Below are 14,237 nucleotides of genomic sequence, written 5' to 3' on the forward strand. Positions count from 1 at the left end.
ATCAGTCTCTTATCAGCGAGTTTTACCCGATTTCCCCGGGCCACAAGGTGACACAATTGGTAGTAATTCATTCAAATTACCCCTAATGAGTCAATATGGATAAATATCAACACAACATCGTGTTCAAATAGAAATAAATTTCTACCTCATACTTGGGATCGAACGCTAGCCCCTTCTAATGAAAGGCCAGGTCGAAACCAACCAAGCCACGAGAGCCCATAAAAGGAAATCCGAACCTGACGCTAATCTAGCTGTCCGAGGATTTACCTGGCGAGACATCAGTCTCTTACCAGCGAGTTTTACCCGATTTCCCCGGCCCACCACGTGACACAATGGGTAGTAATTCATTCAAATTACCCCTAATGAGTCAATATGGATAAATATCAACACAACATCGTGTTCAAATAGAAATAAATTTCTACCTCATACTTGGGATCGAACGCTAGCCCCTTCTAATGAAAGGCCAGGTCGAAACCAACCATGCCACGAGAGCCCATAAAAGGAAATCCGAACCTGACGCTAATCTAGCTGTCCGAGGATTTACCTGGCAAGACATCAGTCTCTTACCAGCGAGTTTTACCCGATTTCCCCGGGCCACCACGTGACACAATTGGTAGTAATTCATTCAAATTACCCCTAATGAGTCAATATGGATAAATATCAACACAACATCGTGTTCAAATAGAAATAAATTTCTACCTCATACTTGGGATCGAACGCTAGCCCCTTCTAATGAAAGGCCAGGTCGAAACCAACCATGCCACGAGAGCCCATAAAAGGAAATCTGAACCTGACGCTAATCTAGCTGTCCGAGGATTTACCTGGCGAGACATCAGTCTCTTACCAGCGGGTTTTACCCAATTTCCCCGGGCCACCACATGACACAATTGGTAGTAATTCATTCAAATTACCCTTAATGATTCAATATGGATAAATATCAACACAGCATCGTGTTCAAATAGAAATAAATTTCTACCTCATACTTGGGATCGAACGCTAGCCCCTTCTAATGAAAGGCCAGGTCGAAACCAACCATGCCACGAGAGCCCATAAAAGGAAATCCGAACCTGACGCTAATCTAGCTGTCTGAGGATTTACCTGGCGAGACATCAGTCTCTTACCAGCGAGTTTTACCCGATTTCCCCGGGCCACCAGGTGACACAATTGGTAGTAATTCATTCAAATTACCCCTAATGAGTCAATATGGATAAATATCAACACAACATCGTGTTCAAATAGAAATAAATTTCTACCTCATACTTGGGATCGAACGCTAGCCCCTTCTAATGAAAGGCCAGGTCGAAACCAACAATGCCACGAGAGCCTATAAAAGGAAATCCGAACCTGACGCTAATCTAGCTGTCCGAGGATTTACCTGGCGAGACATCAGTCTCTTACCAGCGAGTTTTACCCGATTTCCCCGGGCCACCATGTGACACAATTGGTAGTAATTCATTCAAATTACCCCTAATGAGTCAATATGGATAAATATCAACACAACATTGTGTTCAAATAGAAATAAATTTCTACCTCATACTTGGGATCGAACGCTAGCCCCTTCTAATGAAAGGCCAGGTCGAAACCAACCATGCCACGAGAGCCCATAAAAGGAAATCCGAACCTGACGCTAATCTAGCTGTCCGAGGATTTACCTGGTGAGACATCAGTCTCTTACCAGCGAGTTTTACCCGTTTTCCCCGATACTGTATATATATATATATATATATATATATATATATATATATATATATATATATATATATATATATATATATATATATATATATATATATATAAGGATAAACATCAACACAACATCATGTTTAAATAGAAATAAATTTCTACCTCATACTTGGGATCGAACGCTTTGAGGAAACAATGCTATTAGAACATAATATGCAACAAATAAACCACATTCCAACAAGAAAGGAAAATGTCCTAGATCTAGTATTTGTGAAAGAGGTGAATTATGTTAAAGAAATATATATATATATATATATATATATATATATATATATATATATATATATATATATATATATATATATATATATATTTATAAATATATATATATATATATATATATATATATATATATATATATATATATATATATATATATATATATATATATATATGTTAGAAAATATATTATCACGATTGTTTCTTATGGTTGAATGCGAGGAAACTGGAGTTTATTCATAAGTTTATGATCGGTATTTGACCACCTTATTTCATCTGAATTGGTTTCCTCCCATTCCCTTGGAATTATGAAAGAAATGGATACTGTTGCTTGTTTTGCTATTCACAGGAGAACAACCATACTACGGTTGTTTTGGGTAAATTAAAGTTACGACGCAAGGCAGGCAAAAAGTGAAGGCAGTGTTGGAGTGAGGCGTTGAGAGAGTAAACGTCAAGACACCAACGCTCTCATACTGGGTGGCTTTTTGATTTTGTACGTCTTCACGTTGAAATTATCAACTGGATATGCTGTTTCCCTTAATTGCGTATAAAGGGATTGTTCTTTTTAACATGGAAGAATAAAGCCATCGGCGCCGCCCCGGACGAAAGCTACTGTTGCCGACTATTATTCGTGTACTAAACGTCGAGATCAACCAAGAAGCACCAAGGATGATTTATAAGGTTGGTCATTAATGATACCGATCATCTCAATGTAATTATGTACTCTTAACAAGCTAATTGTTTTGTATAATTTACTTCTGTGTCTTAGCAGTTAGCCTTAAGAAATTCTTGAGTTTTTAAACTTAGTTTCTTCAAGTGGGTGGAATACAATGTTTGTAGCCTTCGAGTTAAACTATGTTTTTTTTTTTTATTCAGTATTGTTTAGTGTGTTGAGACAGCTCCCTGTTACTACACACGTTGTTGCATAGTTTTTCTTCATATTTTGGACTTGTTAGTAGTATTCCACCTTATTTTTTTTGGTACATTGTCTAATGAAGGTAACTTTTTTGTACTCTCAGGAAATCTTGGTAAACAGTGGGTTGGGAACAACTATTAAGAAAGACCATATTAATTCAACGTGATAGAAAGAGGAAATAAAATTTATATTTTGGTATAGCGAATTTTTCTTATCCCAACCAACTTAGTTGTCTACCTGTTGGAATAAAATATTTACATTCAAAGTTTTTCCAAGATGGCGCCCAACGTGGGGCTATGCTAAGTTGGTTGGTTTCGATGATAGTGTTAGTTGAAGTCGTGCATTGCGGTAGAACTCCGGGGCGGCCCGTATTTCAGTATGAAGTTAGCACTTGTAGGTCACTCTTATGTTAAGCATTTGCAAAGAGTTTTTCCCTCTAATTTGAAAATTAATGATATTGATTTTCAGTGTGAATTTTTTGGTTATAGTGGGGCTAAGTTTAGAACCTTGGTTGCAAATGATAGATTTATTTCAGAGTTGAAGACATATGACCCAGATTTTGTTCTTGTTTTCTTGGGTGGTAATGATATTAGTATTCGAGTAAGCTTGGATATTGTAAAATTGCATTGTTCTGAATTTTACCAAAAATTACGTAGCTGGTTGCCTAGGTCTAAGATCATTGCCAGTCAAATTGAGCAAAGGTATTATTCAGCTGGTAACAGATTTCAGTGTCCCACCGGAATAGATTACCATTATCTGCGGAAATACTTGAATAGGTTTATTTATAAGCTCAAATTGAAGGATTTTTTATTTAGAGTTGATGGAAAATCCAAACATGACAATAAGGCGTTGTTTGCTGATGAAGTTCATTTAAATACCAAAGGACTCGAGAAACTTACCGAATTGGCGAAGGAGGGGTTGACTTATTGGATAGAGCACTCTTGAGTTGTAAAGTTAGGTTTATTGGTTTATCATTTTCTCGTTTATTTTTGTTCTGTGATTCTTAAAATTTTCCCGTTTATTTTTGTTCTGTGATTCTTAAATTAAAACAAAGAAAATAAGTTCATTGGATGTTTTAGTTAATGCACGAAAATACCTACGTGGTAGCATTACAAAACAATATGGTAGTAAGGACAGTTTTACTAGTCTGTCTAGGGTGCAAAGAATTGCAAAAAGAAAAAAATTAAAAGGTATTTTAGCCGAAGTAAAGGATTATGATCACAAAATTACAGATGCGAAGTGGTCTGAAAGTATGAATGAGGAAGCTTTTTCAGTAGAACTTAGTATATGTGAGCAATATGTTGATAAAGTTACTGAAATGTTAGCTATTCTGGAGGATAAACCAAATGTTGCAAGTGATAACAGTTCTAGAAGTCTGTTGAAGAATCCTGTTATTCCCTTGCCCACTTTTAACAGTAGCCCTGACGAAAATATCAATAGGTTTTTCCAGGAGTTTGAATCTGTTTCAGAGCAACAACAGTTTTCCAATAGAGATAAGTTTTTGCTGTTAGAACAACAAGTGCATGGGGGAGCAGAATATTTGATTAATTCTCTTGAACTGAGTAGTCAGTCATATGAGGATGCAAAGAATTTACTAAGTTGTGCATTTGCTTCCACTGATTTACAGAAATATAATACTGTAAGGATGTTTTCCGAGCTTAAACTGAAGTCATCAGATGATCCTTTTTTATATATTGGAAGGGTAAGATCATTAATAGAAAATGTGAAGTTGTTAAAGATGAATGGTGATGACTTTGCTCAGTATTTTGTGTGGGAAGGCTTAAATGAGACTTTTAAACAGCATTTGATTAGTATCACTAATAATGTCAGACCTAGTTTAGAAGACATACAGGAGCACTTCTTTGAAGCTTCAGATAGGTATCTGCAGGATTCCAAAGCTCATTCAAAGACTATTGTTAAGGAAAAATGTGAGAAGGTGAGCTCTACTAATCTAGCAATCTCTGTTGATAAGAGGAATATTCAAAGGGGTTGTTTATTATGTTGTAATAGTGATTATCCCTTGCACAAGGTTTCGGAATGTGAAGTTTACAGGACTCCTGAGAAGAAACTGGAACGTATTGTAGAACTGGGTAGATGTTTAAAGTGTTGTGGACAGGGACACTTGGCAAATAATTATTTTTTCAGATTTCATAAGAGATGCTTCAAATGTAATGAATGGCATTTTTCTTATTTGTGTACGAAAGATCCAAAGGTAAAAAAGGTCAGCAGAGTAGAATCGGAAACAGGTGCCAAATCAAAAGTTGATAAGGATGGTACTGTGCAGATTAAGAATGGCAGTGCTTTGATTGCAGGATCAGTGACTAGTTGTATGGGTGATATGGCTTTACCTACATTTACATGTAAATCAAAAACTGAAACCTTTAGAGCCTTACTGGACAGCGGTTGTCAAGGGAATTTTATTACATCTGAACTTGCCACAGGACTTGACTGTGAGGTTATTTGTGATGGTATCAGCGTGGAAGTAAATGGATTTAATGCTTCTATAAAGTATAAAACAAAATTAGTGGCTGTTGATTTAGATATTGGGGATAAGAATTATAAAGTTCAGGCTATTTGCGTACCTAATATTGGAATTGACATTTTAGTCCTCAACTTATCAAAACTTGCTCAAGCATTTAAAAAGAAAGGATATGTCATTGCAGATAATCAACTTTTGAACAGTGGTAGGATATCTAATGTGAAATTTGTGTTGGGAACCAGTTCAGCTCATTGTTTGTTGACCACAGCTAAATTGTTTGGTGATATCAATCCTTTAGTTTACTTAGATTCTCCTGTAGGAATATTGTTTATGGGAGAAGCCAGTAAGGCATTTAAAGTTGTTGATGATGTGGAGGATTTATTTTTGCTTTATTTTTATTTTTTGTTTTTGCCAAATCCGAGAGAGAGAGAGAGAGAGAGAGAGAGAGAGAGAGAGAGAGAGAGAGAGAGAGAGAGAGAGAGAGAGAGAGAGAGAGAGAGAGAGATATTGTGTTAGCGAGCGAAAGTAGTTAGGTTAACGATCGTTGGTGGTGAGAAAGACTGTTGGTATATATTAGATTGTTTGTTTACATTTTTTAGTTAGGTTACGACAGTGGTGAATGTTTCGGAGCGAATGCTTTTTTTATTGACTGCGAATGGAGGCGGTTGTGTGTGTGATTGCTGGATTTATTATTATTTTTCTTTACCAGCGAGGAAGTGATTTATGATTTTTTGAGTAAGTACAGTTTTGTTTATCTTTGCTTGTCGTGATTGTGACTGATAGGAACAATTTATTATTTATCTTTGATTATAGTGCGATAGTTCAGTTAGCTAGAAGTGTTCGTAAGTGTTTTTCTTTCTTTATTTTTGGCAGGCCGTGATTCCTCCTTTGGAGAGACTGGAGTTTTGAGAGTGGATTATTGTTGATGACCTGGCCTGTATACGATTTTTTGGGACTGTTTTATTGGATTGCTGAACTGTTGATGACCTAGGCCTGTGAATTGAGATTGCTGATAATGATGATGTTTATGATGATGATGATTATGATTAGAACGACCACCCCAATCACTGAGGCAGTTATGGCAAATTGCCACCCAGCGGACTGTTGATCTGAGCTGTGTTAGTGTGTACTGTGCCGTAAAGACAGTTCGGCTTTCTGTGAACGAGTGTTGGTCTCGTAAGATTATATATATATACACATATCTATTTTTGGTGTTGGTGGTGTGCGGTTAATGTTAAGTTTTGATAGTTTTTTTTGGTTTATATGATTGGTGTTTTGGTTATTATATATAAAGTATTAAGTTTTGATTAGTTTTAAGTGTTTATTTTGATTGCGGATAGTTTATGATTTATTTTAGTTCAAGAAATATAGTTTTAAGGATATGTTTGGTTTCAATTTCGTCCTTTTTGTCTAAGAGTCTGGTTGTAGATTACGTAAGGGGAAAGTTTTGTTTTGTGGAGACCATTGTCAGTAAGTGTGATTCCGGGTGTGGGGGTTGTCCTTGCAACATCCCGCCACATTATTTTGGCGCCCAACGTGGGGCTGCCGAGGTGGGATAGGAAGCCGGACTGTTGGACGAAGGACAGAATTTAGATATAAGGTTGATGAAAAATGGAAGGTAAATTAAAGGCTTTGGAGGAGGAATTGCGGCTGAGTAAGGAGCGTGAGGAGAGGTTGCTAATAGAGAATGAGAGGTTGAACTGGGAGAATGCGGCGATGCAGAAGGAGCTTAGGGAGTTAAAGGGGACAGTAGAGAGAGTGGAAGAATGTGTTGAGATGAGGATGCGAGAGAATGAAGAACGAATTAAGAAACGAATGGAAGATATGATGGGGCAAGTCATGGGGATGATGAAAACTATAATGGGTGAAGGTGCAGTCGGAGGAGTGTCCTCAGCTTCGGGAAATGGGTTGGTAGTGGAAGAGAAGGATAAGGTAGGTGATAATGGGGAAGGAAGTGATAGTGATAGTAGTAATGGTGATGGTGATATTGAAGATAAGGGAATTAGGCATAGTAAGGATGGACAGAAAGGTGAGAGGAAAGATGAAAGGAAAGGTAAAAGTGATGTGAAGAAAGAGAAGAAAAAGTATCAGGCTGATAGCAAGGACGATCGTGAATGGGTGAAAGTGGTAAGTAAGAAAAAGGGTAAGAAGGGAATGGTTAAGGATAGGAATTTAAGTGTGGAAGTGGATTCATTATATTCAAATGAGGAAGAAGGTAACAAGGGAGTAGACAGTGATGATAGCAGTGAGAATGAACGTGATGTGTGTAAGACTGTGTTTATGAGAGAGGTACCTCGGTGTGAAAGGTTCAATGAGCATAGCAGTAGGGATGTATATGAATTTTTCAAGGAGTATGAGAGGTATTGTCAGGATAAGTATGGTGATAGTAAAAGAGTTTGGGCTAGGGAGTTAGGAGAATATTTGACTGGGTATTTGTTGACGATGTATGGAGTGATAATGAGTGTAGGGGACGTTGATTATGAAAGTGTGAAAAAGAGGATAATTGAGCAGGTAAAACGTATGAAAGGGAGTGTTAAGTATAAGCGTAAGAATGATTTTGATGAAGCACGGATGAATGCAGGAGAAGCGATATCGATGTACGTATGTAGGTTGGAAACGTTAGCTAGGAAGAAGTATGGGGATGAAGGCATAAATGAGAATAAGGAGTTAATGAGGAAGTTTTTGGCAACAGTACCTGAGAATGTGTGTGAATTTATTAATTTGAAACGCAAAGAGAAAATGAGGTGGACGCAAGAGAGATTGACATGGGATGATATACTAGAGATAGTTGAGGATTATGAGTTAGATAGGTGCATGAAAGAGAGTAAATCTGTGAGTGTAAGAACTGGAATGGAAGAAAGTGTAATAGAATTTGGTAGTTATAAGGACGCAATTTTGAGAGGACCAATGAGGGTAGCTGATAATGTAGTAGATAGGAGTGTTAGGGCGAGTAATGTGGGAATGCCTGTAAGGACAAATGAAGGATTTAAGCAGGGTAATTGGCACAATAGGGATAGGAGTGTGAGTGCACATCGATGTATGTCAGATAGCCGTGTCCGTGATGAAAAGTGTTATAGGTGTGGTAAAGTAGGTCATAAGAAGAATGAATGTAGATGGGCTCTAGGTGCTTGTTTTGGATGTGGGGAGGTAGGGCATAGAATTAGCGAGTGCAAGAAAGAGAAAGGGGTAAAATGTTATCGGTGTGGTATGACTGGGCATGTGGCGAGTGGATGTCGTAGTAATCGTATGAATGTGATTTGTGGTAATTGTGGTAAGGATGGTCATTATGCTAGAATGTGCAAGGAGCCGCGGGGTAAGTGTTCTGAATGTGGTGCAGATGGGCATGTAGCTAGAGTATGTAGGAAGAAGGGATTAAGTCAGCCAGGATGTTCGGGAAACTAGAGTGTAAGAGGGTTCAGCTGGGTGAGTCCTTCTGTGTGTGTGGAAGGAATAGAATCAATGTTTGTGAGAATGGGATGAGTAATTGGTTGGAAATGAGCAAGTATGAACCTAGTATGCATGAGAAGTTAGGGCTGGAAAATAAACAATTAGTGTTAGTTGAATATAGGAAAAAGAGGCGTTTGAAAGTTTTAAGTGAGGAGAAAGTGCAAGGGAAATTTATAGGTATAGGTAAGAATACGAATAAGTATGACAAGGGTGTAAATGTACAAGTGAGTGTGGAGGATAAATGTATTAATACAGATGAAACGTGGCTGAGTATGAATGATACTTATAGTGTGTGTGGCTTTTTGTTAGATGATGTAAAAGAAAAATGAATAACGCAAGAATGAGAGACAGGAGAATGATAAGTAGCATGAATGAATCTTTTGCTAAAGTTGAGAATGTTTTTGATGAAATGGATGAACTGTTTACAGAAATGAGTGTAATTATAGGGCCAGATGAGAACGAGGTAGATATGATTGTACATGATATATTAGATGATAGGGATTTAGATAGGAATATTGTTAATGTAGCGAATGATTGTGATAAGGAAGAAGTGAATGAGAGAGTATATGGAGGCCCAGTTACTCGGAGTAGAGGTCCCGTTCCCGACTGCGACTGGGTTATGAAAAAAATAATGTAAGTGTTGTGTGAGAAGGATTTGGCAAAGTAAGGGGGGAGGAATGTGGAGGATTTATTTTTGCTTTATTTTTATTTTTTGTTTTTGCCAAATCCTGAGAGAGAGAGAGAGAGAGAGAGAGAGAGAGAGAGAGAGAGAGAGAGAGAGAGAGAGAGAGAGAGAGAGAGAGAGAGAGAGAGATATATTGTGTTAGCGAGCGAAAGTAGTTAGGTTAACGATCGTTGGTGGTGAGAAAGACTGTTGGTATAAATTAGATTGTTTGTTTACATTTTTTAGTTAGGTTACGACAGTGGTGAATGTTTCGGAGCGAATGCTTTTTTTATTGACTACGAATGGAGGCGGTTGTGTGTGTGATTGCTGGATTTATTATTATTTTTCTTTACCAGCGAGGAAGTGATTTTTGATTTTTTGAGTAAGTACAGTTTTGTTTATCTTTGCTTGTCGTGATTGTGAATGATAGGAACAATTTATTATTTATCTTTGATTATAGTGCGATAGTTCAGTTAGCTAGAAGTGTTCGTAAGTGTTTTTCTTTCTTTATTTTTGGCAGGCCGTGATTCCTCCTTTGGAGAGACTGGAGTTTTGAAAGTGGATTATTGTTGATGACCTGGCCTGTATACGATTTTTTTGGACTGTTTTATTGGATTGCTGAACTGTTGATGACCTAGGCCTGTGAATTGAGATTGCTGATAATGATGATGTTTATGATGATGATGATTATGATTAGAACGACCACCCCAATCACTGAGGCAGTTATGGCAAATTGCCACCCAGCGGACTGTTGATCTGAGCTGTGTTAGTGTGTACTGTGCCGTAAAGACAGTTCGGCTTTCTGTGAACGAGTGTTGGTCTCGTAAGATTATATATATATACACATATCTATTTTTGGTGTTGGTGGTGTGCGGTTAATGTTAAGTTTTGATAGTTTTTTTTGGTTTATATGATTGTTTTTTTGGTTATTATATATATAGTATTAAGTTTTGATTAGTTTTAAGTGTTTATTTTGATTGCGGATAGTTTATGATTTATTTTAGTTCAAGAAATATAGTTTTAAGGATATGTTTGGTTTCAATTTCGTCCTTTTTGTCTAAGAGTCTGGTTGTAGATTACGTAAGGGGAAAGTTTGTTTTGTGGAGACCATTGTCAGTAAGTGTGATTCAGGGTGTGGGGGTTGTCCTTGCAACATCCCGCCACAATGAAATTCCTACTTTGAAGAATGAGGTTCAATTTAGACTTGCCAGTTTCTTATGTGTTCATCCTAGGGAATGCGTATTAGATGATTGGCAAGATAATGTAAATGACAAGGATTCTAATTTTATTATAAAGGTTAATAAACAGTCCAATAAGGTCTTAAATGCAATAGCCGGTCGAGCTCTAGATGAAAAGGTGAAGGAAGTTCTCAATTATGAAAATATATCTTATGAGGAAGATTCGGAGTTAAATAACGAATGGGTTAAGAATACCTTGTCTAATATTAGAATAAATGATGAGGGTCGCCTAACCATGCCATTAATGTGGAACCAGAGAAAATCTCATTTGTTGGGGCAAAACATCAATATGAGTAAGGGAATACTAGCTTCTAATTTTAAGAAGTTGAAAAGAAACCATGAACACCTAAGTATGGTTGATGATGTTATTCAAGAACAAATAGAAATGGGCATAATTGAAAGAATTCCAAATGTGGAAAAATTCCTTGAAAAGCATCCTGAGGCTAGCTTCCTAGCTCACATGCCAATCTTTAGACCTGATAAGGAAACCACAAAGTGTCGAGTTGTGTTCATGTCAAACTTAGGTGAAAGTGTAGACGGTAGACCTCTGACAGTTACTCATAATCAAGCCATGCACCCTGGTCCTAATTTGAATCAGAAGTTGAGTACTGCATTTATGAATTTAGGGTTTGGCTCTAAGTTGCTCTGTTATGACATCAAAAAGGCCTTTAATCAGGTTGCCTTAACTGAGGAAGATCAAAGCAAGTTGCTATTTTTTTGGTATAGAAATGTGTCTAAACATGACTTTACATTGGTAGCATATAAGAATATAAGATTAAGTTTTGGACTACGTTGTAGTCCAACAATACTGATGTTGTCATTATATTATATATTAATTGTTGATGATTGTGATCCTAATTTGACTGATGTTAAGAGGCTTTTGTATCAGTTGTTGTATATGGACAATGGAGCATATACTTGTAGTTCAGGGGAAAAGTTGAATGAAGTTTACAAAGTTTTGCCTTCCATTTTTGAGAAATATAAATTTCCCTTGCAACAGTTTGTTACAAATGATCCCTCATTACAAGAAGTTATTGACAGGGAAGGATCTGGTCAAACTCCTCATGAGGTAAAGCTGTTGGGTCTTCAATGGTCAAGGGATTCTGATCAGATTTATACATTGCCTGTAAGGTTAGATCCTAATGCTAATACGAAAAGGTGTGTGTTAAAAACTATTGCTTCCAATTTCGACATCTTTAATTTCAATGGCCCAATTTTGAACAGAGCCAGGATTTTTTTGCACAATTTGCAAACTAATAAATTGGACTGGGATGAAATCCTTGATGGAGAACAACTTAAGGAATGGAAATGTATTGTAAATCAGGCAAATTCTTCGCCACCCAATAAATTTGATCGTTTTGTTGGTGAAAGGGATTCTGAGTACATATTAGAATGTTATGTTGATGCAAGTACTGAGATATATGGAATTGTTATTTATATTAGAGAGGTTGAGTCATGCAAGAGGAGTTTTCTTATAGCTAAGAATAAGTTTGTTAATTCATCACTGAAAGCGAAGTCTGTGCCCTCTCTAGAGCTTCAAGCACTGGTTTTGGGTTGTGAAGTGCTAAAGTCTGTTTATGATGAACTTACTGGGCAGTTTTGTTTATCTAAGATCAATATTACCGATTTGCAACTGTTTTCAGATAGCCTTGTCGTTCTTCATTGGCTGCATTCTAGTGCTGTCAAATTGGATAAAGTAAATAAAAGAACTGTATTTGTTAATAATAGGCTCGAACGAATACAGAGGATATGTGAGCAGATTCCAATTTTGTTTAACTATATTGCAGGTATCAACAATCCTGCAGATTTTATTACTCGTCCGGTTTCCAGGAAGGTCTTGTCCCGTACTAACTATTGTTGTGGTCCAAATTATGAGCAGTTTGAAGAAACAAAGGTTCAGGAAGAGGTATTAAGGTTCATATTACCTAGCGGGCCGGTTCAAGAATTTGGCGTTTCTGTTAACCAAGCAGCAGAAAACCTAGTAACAGATCATTTGGTTCCAGTGGATAGATTTTCTAACTTGACTAAACTAGTAAAAGTACATGCTAAAGTTTTAATGGTAGTGAATAAGTGGAAAACTGCCCTTTCTAGAAATAGTTTAGTTATTTCATCTTTGGAAATAAAGCCCCCAGATTTTAATTATTATGAACTGGCATTGCAAAAAATTATAAGCAAAGAGTAAAAGCTCAGATTTCCAGAAGTTGTAGAGTTTTTTCAAAGAAAGCGATGTCCTAAAAAGGATATCCCTGACCTAGTTTCTCAGCTGAATATCTACCCTGACAGGAATAATGTTTTGAGAGTACATGGGAAATTTGATAGACCTAACTCTCACAGGGTGTTCTTCCCAGTGTTACTACCTAAAAATAGTTTATTAACTTCATTGATTGTTAGGGATGCCCACATAAAGCTAGGACATGTAGGATATTATGAGGTATTAAATTTATTGAGAAAACATTATTACATACCACACATATTTTCAGTTGTAAAGAAGTCTGTTAGCTCTTGCATTACTTGTAAAAGATACAATCAAAGACCTGTACGACTGAACCAGTCTCCATACAGATTATTTAGATTGGAACCCTCTGATACTCCTTTTGGTTATCTATATTTGGATTATTGCGGGCCTTTTAATTGCAAACTGTCAGATGGTCGTAGGAAGGTTTGGATATTGTGTTTTTCTTGTATGTACACTAGAGCCATTAATTTGCAGGTATGTTATGATATTTCCGTATAAGAATATCTTTAAGGGCATTTATGATACATGTATTTGAGTTTGGATTACCCCAGTTAGTTATTAGTGATTTGGGGACTCAAATTGTAGCAGCTGGAAATAAAATAACTGATTTTCTTAACGATCCGCAAACGGATGAGTATTTCAAGGAGAATGGCATTAATAAGATTAAGTTTGAGAGTTACTTTAAAGGGTGTAGTTCCCTTGGCTCTCTTGTTGAAACTTCAGTAAAAATGACAAAACAAATGATAAATAAGAGCATCGGGACTAATATTCTTGAATTGAGAGATTTTGAATTTTTGATATGTCAAGTTAGAAGTTTGGTTAATAAGAGACCCATTGCATTTAAGGAATCTTTGAGAGATCAGGACCTTCATACACTAAGTCCCATAACCCCAGAGATGCTGCTTAGAGGCTATGAGATTGTGACTGTTAATTTGATCCCAGAATTACAACCCTTGCCTGAGTTGGATGAATATTCAGACCATACGTCCCCGTCTAATTTGGTGAAGGATAAATATACCAAAATTAGGAAAGTTAGGCATAGACTGTTTGACTTATATCAGAGTGAGTTTATGTCTACTTTGTTGAATCAGGCAATAGACACCAAAGACAGATATAAACCCTGCAAGCATGATAAAATAGGTGTTGGTGATATAGTGCTTATAAAAGATGCTAATGTTAAGCCTGTAAACTTTACAATGGGAATTGTTAAGCAGATAATCACCAATAATGAAGGAGAGACAACTGGTGCAGTTGTCCTGAAGGGTAGAACAGCAGAATTAACTAAAAGACATGTG

At 36.8% G+C, this 14,237-nt stretch overlaps 2 protein-coding genes across 2 annotated transcripts in view; both read left to right on the forward strand.

Moving 5' to 3' along the window:
• Positions 1 to 4,130: 4,130 nt before the first annotated feature.
• Positions 4,131 to 12,888, forward strand: LOC137633878 (uncharacterized). Its single transcript, XM_068366120.1, has 2 exons — positions 4,131 to 5,700; positions 10,802 to 12,888. Exons 1-2 carry the CDS (start codon positions 4,131 to 4,133, stop codon positions 12,886 to 12,888), a joined length of 3,657 nt encoding a protein of 1,218 aa, XP_068222221.1.
• A 572-nt stretch (positions 12,889 to 13,460) lies between these two features.
• LOC137633879 (uncharacterized) overlaps positions 13,461 to 14,237 on the forward strand; it is a 942-nt gene continuing 165 nt past the window's right edge. Inside the window, exon 1 of the mRNA XM_068366121.1 lies at positions 13,461 to 14,237. This exon is cut by the window's right edge and continues 165 nt beyond it. Within this exon, the coding sequence (XP_068222222.1) occupies positions 13,461 to 14,237 (777 nt within the window).

The sequence above is a fragment of the Palaemon carinicauda genome, chromosome 43 (assembly GCF_036898095.1).
Source record: "Palaemon carinicauda isolate YSFRI2023 chromosome 43, ASM3689809v2, whole genome shotgun sequence".
Lineage (NCBI taxonomy): Eukaryota > Metazoa > Arthropoda > Malacostraca > Decapoda > Palaemonidae > Palaemon > Palaemon carinicauda.